Below are 21281 nucleotides of genomic sequence, written 5' to 3' on the forward strand. Positions count from 1 at the left end.
GTCGGGGACACCATGGTGGTGAGGACCAACATGACCACGATAATGATGATGATAACCATGTTGGTGATCGTCGAGAAGAGTCGGCGGCGGAACGCTCATACCCAGTAGATGATGAGGCACCGAGACGTCGAGCCTATCACGGCAAAGGGGAGAGAAGGGGTCAGGAGGGGGAGGATCATCATCAGACTCATCATCGGGCCTACCATGGCAAGGGACGCTATGGTGGTAAGGGCAAGGGTAAAGGCCGAGATGATAGGGACCGATATGATCCTGATTATGATAGGGGGGAGTCTAGTAGGAAGAAGGGCGGCGGAACACAGAAGGTAGAATTGAGTGACCTGTTGTATTGGTACATACTCTTATTAGATCGATATGCCCCCACCACTATCCTTCGCCGGCAGTCTAGTCCTACACGAACCTATCAAGGCCGACAGTATCGATAAGATAGATGAGGAATGCTCATTATGCATGGAGAAGCTAGTAATACATCCTCTATCTGTAGTCCTCTCATTCTGATACAGATCTATGTAGCAGTTGGACATTGTGGTCATCACAGTATATGTTGGCTGTGTGCATTGCGCCTTCGATGGTTGTTGAATGACCGTTCCTGCCCTATGTGCAAGGAAGAACTCGACACTCTAGTATTGGTACACCGAGATCAATACGATCCTAGCCTTTCAATCAATGACCTTATTGCATCTAAGAAGAGGTTAGTTATCAGGGATAAGGAACAAGTCGATATCTACTATGGTGACAAAAGGATCCAGAAAATATTCCACATGATAAGACAGTAAGTCTTGTAGTATACGCAGTGAAGGTTGAGGATCGCTGTTGGTCAGGTATCGCTGTGGGTTCTGTACCAGCTGGGATGGTGATGGATCTACTGAGGCTGAGAGAGAGGATAAATGGGTAATAGCATGGTGGTTTACGGTGAAAAGTATATGAGGTCCCTCAGGCATTCCATACTCTAGGAGATCTTCGTACACATCTTCGGAAGCAACATTCCCGAGACTTCTGTACAATATGCCTCAATGAGAGAGATGTCTTCATACTAGAGCAATATCTATACACCACGTAGGGTGCCTCCCATCACAGTGGAACCAGCAGTGCATCATGTGGTTAGGCTCAACCATGGAGCTGATATCGATCGTCACTGTCGTCACGGAGATCCTGATCTAAGACCACCCGTGGACAATCATCCTTCCTGTGACTTCTGCAACCCCTCAGGGAGGAATGATCACCGTTTCTACTCGGCTGATCAGCTTAAGACCCATATGAGGAAGAATCATTTTACCTGTCATCTCTGTGAGAGCATGGGATGGCGTAATGAGTATTACAAGGATTACTTTGCATTGTAATACTACCAATGACTTGGTAGTCTCTGCTACTTTACTATCCTCCTTTAGATACGCTCATTTCTCGGCCGCCCATTACCCCTGTGAACATAATGATTGTCTAGCCAAGAGGTTTGTGGTATTCAAGACAGACGATGACCTCAAGATACATGAGGTTACCGAGCATACCAATTTCGGAGGTACTACTACTACTACGCTATCTGCCCTATAGGAGTTATGATCCTGGCATCAATCAGTGATGTCCCGAGCTGAGAAGAGGGCCAACCTACGGTTAGACCTCGGTACCAGTGGTGGGAGATCTCGCAAGCCTGGTCAGCGCGATGACAATCCCAATCCGGATACTGCTGAGAACTACAATGTACTACTATGCTTTTGCTTATCCTTCTTCCTTCTTTCGATGGTCTGTGGTTGGTAAGGTTAAATTCTGCAAGCCCCCAAGACAGTTCTACAATGGCCCCGATGAGAGCACTGCCTTGGGTCAGGAGTATGCTGCTCTCAATGCTGTGACTTCTGATGAGGAAGATGACCAGAATGAGGCATCTGATCCTAAGAGGATCAAGAAGCGATATCCCTCTCGAAAGGACGGCCATAGGTAATCATAATAGCGTGACGAGAGGCATATTACCGTTGTGACGAGGTATGACCCTAACTGGCATGGGGAGATCCCTGAACCCTCTTTGCCCAAGCCTCGGACATGCTCCATCATCGATGCGGACAACACTGCTTTACCTAATGCTGCTCCTGGTGGCATTATCTCTGATGTAAGGAGATCACCACCTTGTGGGTAACGTCGACATTCCATCTGACAGAGGCAAGAGGGACCCGCGGTAGCTGATGAGGAAGAGGAGGAAGAAGACCTTATGGAACGTGGGAGGAGGGTCCTGATTCTCGAGGTGACGGCAGTACGTGTGTTGCGACATCTTTAGTGTCCCTCCATAGGCAGTAAGGATTATAGAAACCGATCCAGATGGGTTGGGCCGAGTCAATGGGGTTCTATTCAAGAACAAGAACGCAGAATTGATGAAGGCATGTAGGGTGGCTCTTGGTAGGTCGTCAATGAGGCTCGGCAACGTGTATGCGATCCTGCTCCCGCGGCTTAGGTGATATCAACTTACACCATCTTAAGGATGCGGCCATGGAAATGCGGAAAGAGCAGAGCGACGAGGCCTTGGATTACTTCGTAGAGACAGCGGCTGAGGTGACCATTACTACTGGACAAGCAGAGGATACTAATTGTTGCTCATTAGGTGTTCAGCCTAGCTGAGGGTGGTATGCAGAAGGGAGCCCAGCTGTGTGCAGCAATGGTACTTCTATTACCGATCAAGGGTCTAAGAGATAGGCTCGTAGGGATTAGTGTACACTGCTATCATCATCAGCACTGGCTTCTGGCCAGGTTGAGCGTATGCAAGTGTATGGTGGTGATGCTATACTAGAATCCACTAGGTTGGAACACGAGCGACAGGCCCGGAGTATATCTCCACAACCCCGTAGCACGGCTAGTGTGACTAGCAGGGGCTCATCTCAGCCTCCTACAGTGAAAGTAAGGCATACCACTCTTTTGATACATCCTCGTATCGTGTAGACCAGATCATCTTGTAAGAGTGGTAGATGGTAGTTTGTATCAGTTACCTGATACTCCGGTTCCCATCCCTGATGGTCTACTTGCCGGCCCTCATAAACGACCAAGCTTCATTAAAGCACTGATGGCAGTGTTAGATGCTGATCTCGGCGAAGTGGACGAGGTCATACCTCCCAAACAATACACGTAGGCTACTCCTCCTCCTCCTCCTCATCATCGACGGCGTAGTATTTATCCGTTTAGTAAATTGGTGCAGAGTGTGCAGCAGATCGATGGTATACAGACGGATACTCTCGCAGAGATGAGGAATCAGTTGCTAGCTGTGGTTGGATCCAGAAAGGACCTATCCTGGGCCAATGCCGAAATGGTAGTAGCAAGGTCTTCGTCGTCGTCGTCATCGTCGGAGCTACTGAGGGCATCATCACTAACGTCAGGTTATTGGTCTGCGTCCCCTAGCATACCGTTTACTAACCCCTCGGCCCACTGTGCCGACGAGTAGTGATGAGGAGGTGGAAGAGGAATATGAGTATCGGGATCCTAGCCGTCGTAGGGAGGCAGAGGAGGCTGCTGCAGCATCAGCAGCTGAACTGCAGAAGGGCTGGGATGAGTTTGTACAGCAGGCAAGGAGGGTCCTCCATGAGCGATTCAACATGCTGGAACTCTGCTATATGTCTACGTAAGCATCCTACTCATCGTACTGCTGCTGAGCCCTGATGTATCCATGTTGATAGATACATTCATCTAGCGGCAGGTAGACTACAGAGTAGAGGTATTGAGAGGGGGGTCGATGATCGATACTCCTACCAGGAGTTCCCCCTATTACCTGGCACTAAGCCTATAGTTCGTACCACCTACAATGGACAGCAACCTCGGACCAAGGGAGGAGGAGGAGGAAACTACCCTACACTGGTAGTAGCAGTAGGGGCATCACCTCTTAGTCATCGACTCTATTATCAGTCCGCTGCCCATGCCATCACATCTAGTAGTTCATCATCATCATCTTCCAACACTAGACAGCAGGGTCTCTGGGCTACTCGGAATCCAGCCCGATTGGCGGATCCTGAGGCCTTCCCTGAGCTGCCTAAGATACAACCAAAGCCTAAGTAACATACATATTGGTATTACTGGTCATGCTCCATCACTGATAGGTCATCGCAATGGAACGCTGGTGGTAAGGCTAGGAAGGACATAGAAAGGATGAAAGGCCTCGAGAGAAGGTGGAGTTTTTGCATATATCTACAATACCTCTCACCGTCATAGGCAGATACCCTTTGCTCGTCCGACCTACCAAGAATGCACCCAAGCAGTCCCATGAGCCGGAGCTCCCAGGCTGGAAGTGTCCCCACTGTGAGCAGCATAACGAGCCTCAGAGCGACACTTGTAGCAAGTGTGGTCTTAAGCTGCTTGTAAAGAAGGGAGGACCTTCCGGGGGAGGTGGTGGTAGTGGGGGCAGCAAGGGAGGCAAGAGGAAGAAGGCTAATGCAGCTGATAAGGCCATGGGCAGATTCTGATGAAACAACTCTCGAGTCATAAGAACTTTACAAGTCTATGGAGGCCGCTAGTACGACCATTGACTTGCACAAGTGATGATAACTATCGTCATTATTGCTTTGTATCTTCTACCACTGTTATCATCATAGTTACTGTTGCTTATGATACTACTCTATCGTCGCGTTATACGTTATATTACGCACTGGGTTTCCTGGTCCATGTGGACGTACAGTGTTCAGTCAACACTAAACATGATGAGCTTGGATAGATACCCTAACTGGTGTATATTCAGTATATACAGGGTGTTAATTTCAATATGGCACGCCCGCTAGTATAGTAGTAAGTAAGGCTGTAGTAAGGCAGCAGCCTCACAGCCTCTACTGGGGCTCCCTAGTAGGGAACACTTGTAGCCCTTGCAGTACGATGTGGAGTACACTGTCGCAACGATAATGGATAAGCGCTACTCGGTCGATATTGATCTAGTCATCAGTTTGTCTTCTGGTTCCATAACCATCTTCATCATACCAACGATCAGTAACTCGTCTGATATGAACAGTGTTACTGCTGGGACAGCCGCTCTTACTTCGACGACAGCAGCAGCCTCGACTATTGGGGGAAGGTTGTGTAAAATAGTCCTTACCGGAGGGCCTGGTGGCGGCAAGTCTACGGCTCTCACCAAGCTCAGGAACCGACTCGTGCATAGAGGCTTGCAGGTGATGAGGCCAGGGATACTCCAGTGAAAGGATGTGGAGGGCAGGTAACGTTGATAGGAGAGAATGCCACACCCTTGATAGACAAGATGGGTGGCTATGAGCCCTCTTGGAGGCATACTTGGAAACATATTGAATTTCAAAGGATAATGCTGAAGTAGTAGGAGACAAACTATCCTATCTGAAGGTAGTTCGACATATCTAGGGCCCAGATAGAGCAGGAGGATAATATAACCTCTTTATGTCGTCTACGAGAGGATGATAGGGTTATCATACTTGACCGAGGTAGACGTAGTAGTAGTATCGCTAGGCCCGTAGGAATCCTCTTAGGTGCCTTTGATGGTAGGACATTTTGTACTGATGAGGAGTGGGAGAAAGTTCGGAACTCTAATAATATCTATACGGATAAGGAACTCTTCGATAGGTATGGATAGTACCAGTCCAGGATGGTGATGCTCATAGTCCATCTTAGATACGATGTTGTCATACACATGACATCAGCTGCAGTCGATCGTCCTCAGTTGTAAGCGTAGATCACATCCTCCTTGCCACAACACTAGAGCTTGTGCTTCTCGTTAGTTACTCTTATGGTGCTGGTAGCACGAATGAATCACGCTTTCACACACCCTCTCAGGTCAGTATACTTGCAGGGGGGCTATTAAAGAAAGGCTAGAGATTACTGTTTAGGCAGCAGAGGCAGATAAGCTCGGCAGGGATTTCGTCACCCACACTGGTCAGAATGTGTTTGTTGTGGATACTAAGGAAAACTTTGACGATAAAGTCGAGGAGGTCTATGCCATGATGAGGGCCTAATGTGACGGTCATATGCCAGTCAGGTCTTCCGCTGTGTACAAGGGGCCATCTCGAGGCTCTGGGGCCCAACTGTCGTGGAGGGGCTCAGTACTAAGAGGGTTCAGTAAGGACATGCCACTGCTAGATGATATCGTCATGTTTACTGCTATACTCCATCAGGCATAAGGTCCGAGTATTACGGTCATGGGAGGAGATATGCCAGCTCCCCGAGGTGACCTGTGGGAGCAAGGAGGCAGCTAAGGTGAGGCCTCGTGCAGTGGTTGCACAGTTATTATTATCATCCTTAGGCTGCTTATATCAGCGAGATCACTTATCTCAACAAGGATCAGACACGATGGGTGAGGAGATGGCGTAAGGTAGGTAATATATCAGAACTGGACAAGAAGACACCTGCAGAGCTCGTGAAGTAGGCAGAGCTCTTTGTAACAGCAGTGCTATCTAAATACCTATGAACTTTAGGGAGTTCCCCTCGTTAGAAGAGGAACGCCTCTTACCCCAAGGAGACTCCTCTGAGGACAGAAGCAAGATGGAGTCCTCTGAAGAGACAGTAGGCCTGGGTGAGGGACCGGCAACTAGGCAGACTACTCAGGTTATGATTGATAGTGGTGAGAGAGGCCCCAAGAGGATGGCCAACCTCAGTGTGGATGCGTAATGCTTACCCTAGTAGTCAGAGGTATAGTATGTAAGTCACTCAGGTACGAGCGTGCCATTAGAGAGTATGAGGCTGAGAAGGCCCGTCATGGGGGTGAGGACTTCCCCAAGCAGATACTCAAGAGACAGGTCTCGTATGAGACCAGGTATGAAGACAACAAGGTTGGGTACTAATAGCAACAGCAACAGCAGGAAGAAAAAGAGGAAAATTGTCGGACTATCGTAATCAGATACATCACATTGAAAGCGTACTCCGGCCTTGATGGTTCGCCATGCCCTGGCTATGAGAGTACTACTCCTTCTCCTTATCCTATTGACCCCAGCTATTATCTTTACTGTTAGACATATGGGTATTGGATATGGAGGATCCTGCCGTCCACAGTACTCAGGATACACTATCCCTCCTACCTAGCTTTGTGGAACCTGTACCAGAAGCCGTTATAAACAGCCCATCTCCGTCTCAGCATACTTCTTCTACGCCACCGACGACCATCATTAAGGTAGAGCCGTTTTTGTTGTGAATTTAACTCACGAATACCTAACCTCAGGATCCACCCCACCATCGTACCAGGAGGCGGGAGACCGATACAAGCCCGATTGCACCATTAGCTGTTCAGTCAGCGGGCATTAGCACTACGGCGAGATCTAAGTCTGGGCCATCCGTTACACGGAAAAGTGAGTTATAGAGATTCTCCTGCCGGTAGTAATGTGTATGATACTCAGGACGTTTACCCAAGTCTAAATTGGTGCTGTGTCATCATCCGACAGCTGACGCGGCTGCAGGAGTCAGTGAGCCCTCCAAGAACCACCCTGCTGGACATCCCTCTAAACGTAGCCGCGAGCAGGCTAGTGAGGCAGTGACCGGGTCGGAGGAGGTCGATGGGTTACGGTCTAAGATGCCCAAGTCCTCCACCGTCGAGGATGAGAAGGAGAACTCCTCGTCTAGCAATGTTAGTAGTGTTACGTGACTGTTCTCATGATGATGTTAACCTTACTGGAACTGCCAATATAGTAATTAATTCACTATCCTATTATCGTCCCCAATAACAGCTGCATCACCCGTGCTGTCACCATTGCCCATCACCGTCTCTCTACTGCACATCTCAGCATTGTGCCTGCCTTTCATCAGTATCCTATGAATAACTTTCGTCTTGAGTAGCCTATCACCACCGTGTACCCTCTCTCTAGCAGAAGTATCTGCGTGTTTGTGGTCTCCAGTCTATCCAAGATTCCGTGTTAGTGCATATGGTCTCACTCTTGTATCTGTTGTAGATGTAAGCAATTGAGGCTATGGCCACTTCACCAGCCGTAAGAACCCCAGGAGAACTCGATGATGTGGATATTATTGCACCAAGCTGATGATGAGCTACTTTAGCATATCGTGGAAACACATGTCATTTGGCGTCCTTGTTGCCCTCGTCTATGTTGTTAGGTATTTGAAAGGAACAGAGAGCGAGAAGAGCGAGCACGGTTTGAGAACAGTGGCGCTTATCGGCGGTGTCAGCGTATTCAATGGACAGAGCTGGTCTCCAAAAACTACAGTATGGAATGATGAGTTTCATTGATATGTTCATGTTTGAAAAACTGTATTTATTGTTCTGAGTATTCTCGATTGTTGCGCACTCGTGGACGTACGTGGTTGTAGTGATTGCAGCGTTGACTGGTACTTAAATCGATGTCCAAATAGTGATAACTCAATACTTCAAAGAGCTAAGTAGATGACTACTTCCAGAAGGGAAGGATGGCTTTACCGTAAACTTGCTATCCGCTTATCGCTTCATTAGCCTCTTACGATAACGATAAGGAAATAGCCTACGCCACGACAGCGCAACTCAGCCCATTCATATCATAGCAAATGATGAATAGCGTGTAGTTTATTCAGCGCAGTGTATGCCACTATGAGCGTGGCATAGGCAACGTGTCAAAACTACTCTCACCAACACAGTGTTGGCAACACAACCTCAGTCCCATCAGGGACGTGTTCAGGAACATCATCCAGCTAGAGCCGGATATCTAATGGACTGTGTTCAGCATACTTAGAACGACATTACGTGGAGCTTGAACGCGCATTGTAAGAGAGTCTACATCAGAGCCACTTCTATCATGGACGGTATTACAGTGACTGTAACAGTCCAGTCTATGCCAAAATTATCTGCTTGACCTCGCAGCTTCTCTAGGAGGCTCAATGCTTCGGCAGAGAACACTCCAAATGGTGCTACTGTGTGGGTCACTGGCGTCCACAGGTAGACAGCGAGCAGCCACTACACCAGGATGCAGCGTCTGATGCTACAGTAACGGCCAGTTACATTGCTGGCAACACTACAGACCTCGAAAGTATGGAGAACAGCGGCCACGCGCGATGGTGCCCGCATCTGGGGCGTGCGCGATTCGTTGGAAAATCCGTTTCGGGCAATATGCAATAACGGCGCTCTTTGTTCTGAAGGCACTCTCAAATTAAACCTCTTTATCAATCCTGCTTGCACAGTGTTGTTGAACACCTCAATGTTCAACCTCTTCTGCCGTTCATACCATGGGATCCAGCGTGGGCTGCGGCGAGCTACTACGGACAGTTCGGGGTCGCCTACTGAGTCCTCGGAGATCAACACCCCGGTAGCCGCTGCTGCTGCGAGACCACCGGACCGGTTCGTGCAGAATGGTCAGCCGAGTAAGTTGGCGTCAACGATGGTCTTCGATCACTGCGGCTTGCCCCTCAGACTTCCTGCCCATTTACGATGTAACCCGCTATGCTGAGCTACTCCCTGAGTTCAATTCCTCACTTTTCTCGGATGCCTCTGAAGGCGTTGAGAGGGCATTTATGCTGCGCTACACTCAGAAGCTGTAGGCAGGACTGTCTGACTGCTATTCTGCTCTTCATCCAAGTTTACCTAGGGTATCCTTGGTCCACTCGGCTAAGACCAGTGATGAGCAGCTGGCGAACAATCCGTTCGAATGCAGGTTTGCAGTAACTAAGGCCGAAGTTGCCGGTATGCTGTCTGCGACTTGTCGTTTTGGCTTATTGCTATGGTTTCAGGCAATCCTCGAGTACCGCCCTTCCACAGTGATGCGGCATTCGTTTTAAAGATGACTCAACGGTGCTGCTTCTCTGTCGCCACCGTTGTAGCCGGTCTGGACTATTTCATCCGCTTGATTGACAAGGGTTTGGTAGTCCTGCCTTAGTATAGTGTATTGGTTATATTATGTTGGTGGATACAGGTCCATTTGCACCACACCTCATGGAGATCTTTATGGGTTTGCTGCATGCTGCTGGCTGAGAAGATGTGGGAGGATAACTTCGTACATCCGGTGGGAGTATTAATAGTTACCATGTCCATGTCGACTCCTATGTGTAAGGTTCATATTATGGGACAGTACAGCTCAAATGCGCACACCAGAAGTGAGTATCTCCGACTTCAGATGGGTATTCTTAAGGTCCTCAATTGGGATATGAATATCACTCTGAAGCGGTGAGTCGAACGTATTGATTAGAATGAACTGACCCATCGCGACAGGTTCACCGATTTGGTAGCAAACATCATGGCCCACCCGGTGTCTCCGGAGGTATTGAGTGCAGTCCCTCGACACCCTGGCAAGCTCTTCATCCTGAGGTGAGGTCGCTGACCTATTCGAATAAGCTCGAGTCACTCACTGCGCTCAGACCCCTTCCGAAAGTGCCCAAGATGAACTTCAATCTCTCTTCCCGGCTACGACTAAAGAATACGAGGTTGCTCTCGAGACATGGTGGCAGACTTGATGTTCGCCACCATCTGCATGCCGCCGCCGTCTCAAGCGACTCTTCTGGCGGCGCCGCTTCTACAGTCGCGGAAAGCCACCGACCAGATGTCTACAACGAGATCAAGGAGGTTGAAGTAGGTTACTGTTAAGTTAGGGCTGCTCTCACTGTTGAGGCCCGCCGTTGCAGGATTCGATGGACATCACATCCTTCGGCCAACCTCGCTCTAGACCAGCTGTTGGGTAGGCTGCTCTACAGCTCGCCTTCGATTCCTGATGTTTGCTCCAGGGATCCCTCGCTCATGCCGTCCCGGCGTCCTCTGTCCAGTCGAGGGAATGGGCGTTTTGGTGAAGGCTCGTTGTACAGGTTAGATGTTGGTCTACCACCACGACAGCCCACCCATAGTCACCGACATCCGCGCAGAGAGGTTCCGGATGATCGGCAACTCTAAGTCATTGATGTCCATATCATCGGGCAGTTGCACCCTCATGGGAATTGCTCGAACGGTGGACAATTTCAATTTTATTCCTCGTGTAAGCGAGTACTACGTTATACACTGGTGACCTTATCACGGCCGATTCTCTCGATCGGTCCGACATATAATTTGTTCATTGGAAGGTAAGCGATTATCATCTTATTCGTTCATCTGCCTAAACAGTGGATTATTGCTCTACAATTCGGGTGATGTTCGAATGCTGCTCATTTGAGATTATCAGTTGTCATGACACTTCGATGTATTACGACTTACTGCGTGACCTACGCTTGTTGAATTTGTCAATTTACTAAGGTTGACTCCGATGGTTCATAGCCCATCCCCGATTGGTAAATCTCTGTAGCCGCAGTTGAGACGAGTACTCTACTACACAGGTCAACTTCTGAGCTCAGTACATGCCATCCGGCTGTAGGTCGGCCTGAGTATCATAGCCACCTGCGATGTGGCGGATCGTAAACCTTATAGTTTATTAAGGGGGTCGGGACATCACTCAGAAAAGATGTAGGTCATTCCGAATGCAGTGGGAGTTCAACATGGGCGGGCAGATGTATATCCTGTATGCGTTGAGCGACCGAGGATTTCACCCCCATAGTAACCAATCTTGGGAGTATGTCGGAGGACACTGTTATCGGGCGGAGCTACAGAAAGGGCAGCAGCAAGGTCGGAATCATCGTGCCACCACCTCGTCACAGACTAGATGTAGATGATATGAGAACATCGTCTTCGCTCGCGCGTTTCACTTAGAGGAAATGAAGAACGCCTGACTGGTTGCTAGACATTCCGGTACACGAATGTTGGTGCATTCCGTTGTGTGTCTATCGGAATCGGATATAGAGATGGAAGACGTCCGGCAGAGGAGATCCTGGAGGGGTCGTAGTCAGAGTTCTTGGGTGGATCGTGGTTATTTGTCGCCAACTTCATCGAAGTGTGATTCAATCTTGTCCTTTTCGCTACGTCGCCTGAACAGACTATACCCGGTTATTAGGTATTGGCCTTCATTCGCTATGATGGGTACCATTATAAGGTCGAAGAGACCGACGATTCTTAGTGAGTTAGAAGCACTCTATCTCGCTCCTGTATGAGTATGTAGCCATGCATGACATGAGCATGCAGCTTCGGTATCTCACATCAACTTTGCTCTATTGGTCTCCGTGTATCCGTCCACGCGACCAGTTGTGGCTGCCGGGAAGCGGGGTTCAATGGTGCCATGACTCCACACTGTATGATACGAATGAAGCAGGGAGGAGGTTAATTGCAAGGGCGGTCGAGCTAGGAAGAACGGATAAATGTATGATTAAGCTGCATACATATAGCAATGTACACGTGTGTACAGTCGGCGGGCTTGTCATCATGTGTCGAGTATTCTCTCGTTTGGTGCAAGAGAGAGACACTGCCGTACCCCAACATGGCTCCCTGGGCATCTGGAAGCTGTACAGGTAGCCTACCTGAGGTAGGTGAACAAGTTATCGACGGCTGATTTACCTTTCGTGAGTCACACGCCTCAGAATGAACCTGCAATGCTCGGTTACAGTGGTCGGGTGAGATAAATAAGAAGAGCTACATTAGGAAATGTATCCTCTATGGGTCGTCTCGAATGATACCGTTGGGTACAAAGCTTGGGTATTGAGCATCGACATCGGGCCCGTCTCAGAGAGATGTTTGGTCATGCAGTGGGCTCGTAATCCGGGCTACGACAAGGCGCTGCTCGCTGAGGGTCACTCATGATAATCGTCATGGAAGCTTATCAGTTGATTCACACAGCTTATGTTGTTAATGATGGGTGTGATACTCACCTTCTGACTTCGCTTCTGTCAGCGCTACTCGCCATCCGACCAACCGTTGCTGTGCTTCGACCATCTTCCTATAAACCCGTTGAACATCTTATGACTCAATTCCCAACGACGGGAATCATTCATGACAGCAATAGGATTCGTCAGCGTGGGCAATCGAGCACTCATAGTCGCGTCTTCAAACACTGCTGAATCTTACAGGTGTGAGCGGCGAAGATTCTGATGATCAAATGCTATTGAGGAAGCAAGTTACCATAACCAAGAAAGGTCAAAAGGGTGCCTTCGCTTGGCTGAGTACCAGGCCTTGGCGAAATCGTGAAGACTTCGAGCGTTTCGTCAGTAAGAGTGAGCCAGTGATGATGCGACCACGATGCTTCTGCTGCCAGGCTCTGGCATCGACATTTTCAAGGGCTGGTTCATTACTTTCATGCTGGTTGAACATACCAGATCATCCTTTCATGTTGGTATGGATATGACCCATTGGCCCGTCATGCACATCTTCTCTAAAGTCATGAGGGTCAACACCCTTTCCCCTTCACCTGTTGGCTCTTAGGCGGCTTGCTCCCTCGATATGACCTGCTTCTCTACAGCTTATGGTTTTATGTGTTATAGAAGCTACTTAGTGAATACCAAGAATAGGCCGCTCTCCACTACCCTTACCAGAGTCTTCCGGTACCTCCATCTCCCTTCACCTAAACTTGGTCATGTGCCTATTGCAGATCGGTCGGCCTCGTCTTTCTGGCTTTAATATTCATGAACATTACATTCAGCTTATCGGTGGCGGACCACATGCCTGCTATGAGGGAGATTATCGAGCTTATAACGGTGCTGCAACACACTGTGTCTGGATCTCATGCATATCGTTTCCTGTTCAGCTCTCTACTGTATACTGGGATTTCCTGGCCGCCTTCCCCCTGGAGCTCCTCATGGGATTCCTCTCTACTAAGCCCATCATTGCCTTCTCTATGTGAGACTCACACCTTCGAGCTGTCATCAGAATGCCAACTTTCAGGCGGTATCGTCACCAGAGGCCTCTAGCGCGTCTGGTACTGTTTGCATTCCTTCTTGGTTGGCCACTTGTCCTCAGCACTTACCACTTGACTCACTGTGATACCATCGGAGAAAGGTAAGACTATGGGATGATGTCCTCTAGCCGAGTTGTATGGTCAACAGGTATTTGGGCCTCTTCGTGGGCTGTCGTCCCTTGAAATTCCGAGCCACCAGATTTCCAGCCATACCGTATATGTTCTACTTCAATTTCGGCTGCATCGTCAGCCAGTTACTATTAGAATACTCGGGAGGCCTCCCTCGAGGTGAGGAGAGCGTTTGTGTACATGTATTAATGGCCTTTCATCTGGCAGCATCGGACATATCCCGCCGTTCGCATCTCCCGAGCTCCCAAGCTCTTGATGACCTGAGTGAAGTCTCTACTCCATCCCAAGTCGACAATGAAAGCGGCCTTCCGTCGCCCGCCACTTCTGGCACCCACCGTCAAGACAACTTCCCACCATACCTAGCTGCTTTTGCCCTGCTATTGCTAGTAACGGCGCCATTGCTATCACCATGTAAAGCATGGCCTTCTCATTATTCATAGGTGGAGCTGGCTTTTCTAACACCTCTCGCCAAGAATCCTCAAGTTGACTGGGAATATCTCGACTGGAATGGCTACGTCAGGTTTCCTATGTGAGTGGTATCACTGTGGACAGGGGGAACTATCACAAACGTGTTCAGGAACTACAAAGTTATTCTGGCGTGGGGAGTTCTCTCCCATTCCGTGCTCATAATCTCTATGTTTATCGCTGCCTTCATGAAGGACATTCCAACGGTAACAATGAACAGGATTCTGAATCCGCTCCACATTCATCTACAGGTCTCCCATGTTATCGACTTCCTCGAGCATTGTGGAGCCAATGTCCTTCTATATCTCGTCATCAATTCCTTCATCATACACGTAATAAACCAACATCTAGCAGTGAATGGAAGTCCTTCATATCTAGGGTATGTTCCATAATCACTGGGTCGCAAGTGGTAGGGCAGAGGATGAAGGTGACTCCCCCACTCTGGGTAAAGTGATCATCTTGGTACTTTCTAGATGCGCCACAGTCGTCGTCGTATTCTAATTTCACCTGGGAGATAATTGTGTTAGCCTATGCAGCTGGTGGGTCGCAGGTTGGATAGAATGCTCTGTTATCCTTTGAATCCAGGTACAATGGCGGCAACCAAGTTCATTCATTATCTAGCGAGGACCGGCAGGAAGTAGACATGCGCACAATATTTCGAGAAGAAGTTTATTCAATCTAAAGGCTTTGTATGAACGTTGTGCTCATCATCGACTCATTTATAGTAAAGACATTATGACTTAGATCTGCGACTTGCGTACTAGATCGGCGACCAAAGCCATCGGCATTTGCACTACATAGTGAGGAAGTCTCAATTATACGCGCAGCGTAAGACCTACATCACAATTTCTAGAAGAACACGCATTTCTTTTTCCCGAGCTATTTTCTACTCGGTAACAGATTAACGCCACGCCCCTCTTTGCAACTCCACAGATAGCATTGACCACTACCAACTAATCTCAGTAATTCAACTCTTCCTCGAAACAATGTTTCGTGTCAAGACTGAGTGAATACACTGTTAGGAACGTAAATAATGGTTATGACTATTCTAGTTACTACTGTTGTTGGAATATCGCGAAGCGAAGAAAAACCTGCTACGTATCGCTGGTGAAAAGGTCGAAAAATAATGAATATATTATGATCGACTAGTAACGGCTGCAACTGCCGTTACACGTCTAGTTGCGATGCTGCATCATAGCGTTCCTTCCAATCTGAACAGCCGCTTGGTTAAGCTTAGTAAGCTGACGGCATGGATGCATAAATTCGCTCATGGCGAAGGCGATGAGAAGATCCTGAAAATAATGGTCAGAAAAGAACTGCTACTATTGAGTGCTTACATGCCCGGGGTTGCCTTCAAGATCAGTGGTCTTAACGATAACCTCATCAGCACCATCATTCTGCTTGTATTCCACATTGAACATGTTATCCACCTTCCACGTGCGATCCCAGTGCTCCCAGTTACCCTTCTCAACAGTCACGTCATAGTCTTTGCCATCGATAGACTAATATCATAATATAAACACACATGGTCGGGAAGCTTTCATCTTACCAGAGTGTAGCAGACGTTCTTAACCTTAGCAGTAGCATCCCAATCCTCATCGCTTTCCTTATCCTTCTCCTCGTCAACTTCAACCTCACACTTCGATATGCCCTTCATTTGCAAGCCGACAGTAGCGAACTCACGACCGTCCTCGTCGGAGAACTTGGCAGAACGCTTGATCTTCCAACGGAGCTTAACCTTGAGCTCACTTTCGTCGAAATCGAACATGGAGTCCTTTGACTCATCACTGAAGGGGTAGCCACGTATGATACAAACGGTTCAAGAATAAAGCACATTACCTCTTGGAGTCGTCGGAGCCGTCCCAATCCACATCCTTCGCACAGACGACGTTTTCTATACCAATTTCGCACTTACCCAGCACCTAGAGAAAAACCAATAAAGAACTACGGACAGAACACTGTATAGTACGTGTTCACGCTCCTTGTTAACAAGGGAGAAGTTGGGAGTAGGATCACTGAAGTCGCTATCCGACTTGATCAAAAGCCATTGTTCATCGTTCTCATTGAAAACTTCGAAGTTTCTGGAATCAGGGCTAGCCTGTGACTTCTTAATCTGATCATGATTGTAATGAGCACTTACGTTGAGGGAATACGGTGGAGCATACTACCTTGAAAGTGTGAGGCTTGCCAACCTCAGGATCATCAAGACCGGGAAGAGAGGAGAAACAGCCACCCATATATAAATAATAGAATGTAAAATGGAACTAACTACTTCCACGACATTTGTGCTCTTCCGAAAATACATATAAATGACCACGATCGTCATCAGTCTCTCCAACCGTTAGCAAGACCACTGGTCACACTCGATGAAGGACAAACTTGAAGGAAACGAAGCTAAACAGATGGACTGCTAGGGCAGCAGCCTCTAACACAATGACTGTCCCTCCTGCTCGGTCGGCCCCGACTGAGGCTCCGACGAAAATACATGGCTAATACCGAACCTTCTCATTCGACTGAGGAAGGTTTATTAAACTTACCCATCCGCCTCCACCGAGTGGCTGGGGTTTGCCCGTATTGTCGATTTTCGTTCCTTCGCCCCTCTATCCGTGTTTCCACTGATCGAGAAGATGTTGTGCTGTTCCAACTTAGAACTGCGCGGAGATTTTAGCGCGCGCCCGAAAAGTCAGACTTGGGCGATCGGTGCGATTCGCCGTGTGTTACGCTCAGCAGCATCTGACTAGGTAAAGTAGTAATACTCGCTCTGCTTGGCTCGATGGCCTTTCTGGTTTAAGGTTGCTGGTCGGTGGAGAGGAAGCTGCAGAGCCTCTGAGGCGGATCAAGCCGCCACCTACGCTTGAGTAGGGTGGACTTCGTAGTACATGGCTGTCTGCCTCCGTCGATGATGGGAGGAGGGAGCCTTATATGTTAGTCATAACGATATGTGGAGGCTGCCGCCCAAGGAGACAGGACTGTATCTACTCTACAGGCGTTAGCGTTGGATATGGCAATACATGAGGCTGTGGAGGGAGGGCTGATGGGATTATTTTACTCTTACTGGTTAGTTAAGTGAATTGTCAAATGATGGTTCGAGCAGTTTGTAAGTTCCAATTCTGTGTTAAGGGCGGAGGTGATGACCTGCTGCTGCTATGTAATAGGCGTTATGTTGGTCGTGATGTAGGTGATCAAGGCCGAAATACTATGATATATATAACTTTATCGTCTGGAGAATCTCTGAGGGGTTAGAAAGCATCAGAGGCGTTAGAGGACGTTTAAGAGGGAACTACCAGAGATGAGATGGGTGCAGAGGAGCATTTGTAAGAGCGCTTGTGATGGCAAGTTGGACTCCCGATTAGAAGCGTCTAGGTCTTGTCGGAAACGGAAATTGATAACATCGAGGTTTCCAACGTTTATTGTTGTCGATGTTGATGCCAACCTAGGCGCCAACCTCATGCACGCACTGATCGCTGTAGTGATCGGAGTACCATCAGCGATGACTATTAATATACCTGGCATGGTATCAAGAACAGGTTCTCTCTCTAATGCGGATCTATCCAGCTGACGTACCTTGATGATGGCATATAGGTTGTACTGAGTTGGGAAGTATCACCATAATCGTAGCAGATTGCTGGGGAGTCAGGGAGAAAACATGCGACATGGTCAGGACCGAGATATGGTATGTCTTCAGTATCTTTCGTGCTCTTCATGATCTCTAGATAATATCGGGCGTGATAAATCATTCATCATGACTTCTCCATTCGTCATGTATGTGGGGAGTCCAGTGCAGCTAGCCCTTAACCGTTCATGTTTCTTATCAAGTTCACTTCTGCGTTATGGGATGGCCTCGTTTATGGAGTTTGCTCTCTCAGCCATTACTTGTGTATGCCTCGGAGTAGGCCTGGGGCCATAAGAAGATGCCATCGAGTGTTTATGTACCTGACTAGCCTTCTGACAGTAAAAGCGATAACCCTCTCTTCCAACAAGGCCGTGACAAGTGGAGACGGAGGCAGGGGAGGAGGTGGCGATGATATGTAATAAGCTGGAGTCATTCGCAGTCTCCGGTTGACACCTCCTATCCCTCTAGGGCCGTCCTTGCTGATCTCGTCAACACAGTATCTAACAGTCAGCTGTCCCTAAGTGTTCAACCAACCGATACAGACTCTAATGCCTCAAGCCCGACTACTGACTCCGGGACAGTATTAATGACTGCTGAACAGTTGGCGAAGAATGGGTGAGTCCAGCTACTATGCTTGTTGTTGTTGATATGTTATGAGTGTTCTTAGGAATAGTATGGCGGCACGGTTGGATACCATTGAGACATCAATAAGGAGTCAACTACATGGTGTGCAGAGGATAGAGACTGGCCATTGGGACGAGGTGCCGATTGGACTCACTTCATTACAGCCGCTTATTTGGCTCTCTTTCTAGCTTAACCGGACCCATTACAATATACAGTCGACGCGAATACAGCAGGAGAACAATGAGAAGAGCCGACAAGCATGCTTGGTGAGCCGTATGGTGAGGACAAACGACAGAGTGGACCACTGGGTAGGTGTCCAATAACGAGGCCTCGGTAGAGCTCAACAATTTACTACGGGATATGATATCAGGAGCAGAGCAGGTTAATGATGATGTGGTGAGTGATGATGATGATGACAGGGTTGGGGAATCATCACTGTACTGTCATAGGCTACTGCCAACAAAGTAAAGAGAAGGATGGAACTTGACTTGGTAATAACAATACCACGGCAGACATTAGCGTTACATGCTTTATGGTTATATCTTTCTCAGTCTAAATTCAACGATAGGATAAGCAGTCTTGATGCATGGCTGTTGAATATGGATAAGTGGACCAAGTTCGTATTAGACCAGACCGGCAACCGTAAGTGGGGGCAAGTCTAACAGGATATGCACAGTGCCTCCCTGATCAGTTGACCGGGCTCAAGCTCGACTGCTCAGATGGGGAGATGAAACTAGATCGACGCTTAATACACACGAGGTGGGAGGCTTCAATAAACCCGGTTCATCTTGATACGGTCTATTTCAGATTGGTGTGGTAAAGTTAGGGCGGGAAATGTTCAATCTCGAGACATCAATTCTCACACTACAGGAGACGATAATGTCTGCGGCAGGGAGTGTTGGATGTGAGCCTTGTTGTGTCTTACCTTCCTTGCTGTACCAGCATAGCAATATGTATAGATAAACCAATGCTATTGACGATACCAGAGGCTGGTGGAGGCAACGACTGGCTCTATACGCCCTTCACCTAATTATGGTGCTCGTCGTCGTCTTATCAGCCGAAGCTGGAAGTGATCATAGTTGTAGTCGTAGTGCATGGTGCTTTAATAAGTTAGTGCCTTACCAAGGGGATCTTGTGTGTGTGGTACTCAGGCATTGTGTTGTGATCAATACTCAACTAGAGCAGTTACTAGTAACCTATCATCAGTATTCCATTGTGTAGTGAATGTATATATTGTATGAGTATCCATTCCCAACGCTCAACGTTGTAGGCTATGTTGTATGAGGAGAGGAGAGATGTACCGCCAGATGAGCGCCACTCCCCCTTAGCCCATAGCGGTCGAACTTGTCGTGTCGGGTTTCAGTGATTCGGCGAGGTATGTACTTTGGTAGCAAGGAGTTAGACTGCAAACGTGACAGAGGAGGAGGGCGTGGAGAGGGGACCACTAGAAGAGAGCGCGTCGGCATTTGGTAGGCGGATATCTCCTTTATCAGGCCCGGGTGAGTGGGCCCTCGATGGAACGGTTGGGGGGGCCTTGCATAGCGTCCCATTCCGACACATCGAATCATCGTCGTAGACCACTATCATTTGTCACAGCGCAACGGATTGACATTTGACGATGTACGTTGGGTATCGCACGGACTATTGTGGTGTCCACTGCTGAATCAACGCAGAAGTTGAGGGAGCATGTCTGGTGGGAGCTCAGAGATTCAGAGTAAAGCTGTGGGTCCTGATCAGCGCTTCATTGTAACCACTAGCTGTTATTATGCTCGAGTGCGAGCGACTGGTCGTGCTGTCACCCCTCCACCTCCTCGTCCTCGCTATCCTCCATATGCATCCTTCCTAGCATTGTCAATGTTCCGGTTACTGCGGTTCTGGTCACTGGTCATAAGTCAGACACTCATGCATTGACTGGTGTATTCTTGAGAGCATGTAGACTGGTCCAGACTATAGGTGCATGTCGATTACAACGCATCGTCCCTCCTTTTCCTCAGAGAGGTATAAGTTAGATATGGCAGTAAGTGTAGCACGGAGTCTGCACGCTCTATTGAGCAGACTTGAGAACGGCTATAATATCCCCTTGCATAGGCGAGCAAGAATTCTTCGCACGAAGTGCTTTTTAACCCCATCATCGCCACTCCCGTCACTGCGTCCTTATAGATGCCTACTCAATGGTAGTCCGAGTGAGTAATGGACCCTGTCTAGTCATCTATTAGCTCTTCTACCCCATCACTTGAATGCTGCACTATACCGTTGATGGGCTCAATCAGGGAGCTGCCTTGAGAGGCTCCCGGCTTCAAAACGGAAGAAGTAGTGTAGAGCGAGGAATGATATCAATACATGATAAAAGTGTCCATGGAGTTTCTGTGATGTAGAGTTTGTATCATCGATGGTGTTGAAGGGAGGCTATTGTTGATGCTCTATACCTTTCAGAAATCTTTTTGGCGGATTAGGCTACCGATTAAGCGGATAAGGAGGTCACCTTCGCGGATAGGGACATCAATTTAGCGATGAGAGTCGAATAGGGAAATCAATTTCGCGAATAAAGACATCAATTTCATGATTAAGGAATGCAATTTCACAAACAAGGACATCGATTTCGGGTTAGAGTTCCATCTACACAGAAGATTCTTCGTGCTGCTAGAATTGAGTGATGATGTGTAAATGAATCCTTCACGCTGCGCAGAAACATCCTCCCCGAAATTATTTCTGAGAAGATGTAGTCCATGCGGAAGCCGGGCCTGAAGGACCTGGCGCACAATGACGCCTCCTTCGAGGTTCATGAGAGGAATAAGCACGAGACAGAAACGCTT

The 21281-nt window shown here is 48.3% G+C and overlaps 5 protein-coding genes across 6 annotated transcripts; 4 read left to right on the forward strand and 1 right to left on the reverse strand.

Annotated features, from left to right (window-relative positions):
• Window positions 1-230: 230 nt before the first annotated feature.
• On the forward strand, window positions 231-4620 carry Pmar_PMAR002272 (hypothetical protein; the record flags this gene model as incomplete). Its single annotated transcript, XM_002779827.1, has 23 exons — window positions 231-323; window positions 367-480; window positions 522-790; window positions 840-871; window positions 939-1074; window positions 1124-1354; window positions 1407-1534; window positions 1592-1713; window positions 1772-1947; window positions 1993-2116; window positions 2165-2248; window positions 2295-2400; window positions 2456-2553; window positions 2603-2698; window positions 2749-2895; window positions 2981-3120; window positions 3178-3301; window positions 3369-3610; window positions 3666-3843; window positions 3892-4037; window positions 4083-4151; window positions 4199-4281; window positions 4335-4620. Coding segments are annotated over 23 exons (2982 nt in total), but the record flags the coding sequence as incomplete, so codon positions are not given.
• A 95-nt stretch (window positions 4621-4715) lies between these two features.
• Window positions 4716-7567, forward strand: Pmar_PMAR002273 (hypothetical protein; the record flags this gene model as incomplete). Of its 2 annotated transcripts, XM_002779828.1 has the most annotated exons (17): window positions 4875-5138; window positions 5183-5292; window positions 5341-5420; window positions 5466-5559; window positions 5608-5658; window positions 5715-5769; window positions 5823-5924; window positions 5972-6051; window positions 6108-6189; window positions 6236-6354; window positions 6408-6495; window positions 6538-6596; window positions 6644-6745; window positions 6830-6888; window positions 6942-7099; window positions 7148-7274; window positions 7323-7567. In XM_002779828.1, 17 exons carry the CDS (start codon window positions 4875-4877, stop codon window positions 7565-7567), a joined length of 1875 nt encoding a protein of 624 aa, XP_002779874.1. The 2 variants fall into 2 exon arrangements, with proteins under 2 accessions (XP_002779875.1, XP_002779874.1); XM_002779829.1 differs by having other exon boundaries at window positions 4716-5292.
• Window positions 7568-9101: 1534 nt separating this feature from the next.
• Window positions 9102-13583, forward strand: Pmar_PMAR002274 (hypothetical protein; the record flags this gene model as incomplete). Its single annotated transcript, XM_002779830.1, has 15 exons — window positions 9102-9264; window positions 9314-9437; window positions 9489-9583; window positions 9631-9761; window positions 9813-9902; window positions 9951-10063; window positions 10109-10204; window positions 10255-10465; window positions 10519-10571; window positions 11808-11869; window positions 12814-12957; window positions 12999-13120; window positions 13166-13284; window positions 13332-13437; window positions 13488-13583. 15 exons carry the CDS (start codon window positions 9102-9104, stop codon window positions 13581-13583), a joined length of 1725 nt encoding a protein of 574 aa, XP_002779876.1.
• Window positions 13584-15406: 1823 nt separating this feature from the next.
• On the reverse strand, window positions 15407-16468 carry Pmar_PMAR002275 (hypothetical protein; the record flags this gene model as incomplete). The annotated part of the gene is made up of 6 exons (XM_002779831.1): window positions 15407-15523; window positions 15569-15733; window positions 15781-16018; window positions 16071-16153; window positions 16201-16344; window positions 16400-16468. The coding sequence occupies 6 exons, from the start codon at window positions 16466-16468 to the stop codon at window positions 15407-15409; spliced, it is 816 nt and encodes a 271-aa protein (XP_002779877.1).
• A 1962-nt stretch (window positions 16469-18430) lies between these two features.
• On the forward strand, window positions 18431-19498 carry Pmar_PMAR002276 (hypothetical protein; the record flags this gene model as incomplete). The annotated part of the gene is made up of 9 exons (XM_002779832.1): window positions 18431-18459; window positions 18512-18605; window positions 18657-18734; window positions 18781-18864; window positions 18918-18959; window positions 19020-19110; window positions 19160-19227; window positions 19276-19372; window positions 19428-19498. The coding sequence occupies 9 exons, from the start codon at window positions 18431-18433 to the stop codon at window positions 19496-19498; spliced, it is 654 nt and encodes a 217-aa protein (XP_002779878.1).
• Window positions 19499-21281: the final 1783 nt, after the last annotated feature.

The sequence above is a fragment of the Perkinsus marinus genome, assembly GCF_000006405.1.
Source record: "Perkinsus marinus ATCC 50983 genomic scaffold scf_1104296945236, whole genome shotgun sequence".
NCBI classification, from domain to species: domain Eukaryota; phylum Perkinsozoa; order Perkinsida; family Perkinsidae; genus Perkinsus; species Perkinsus marinus.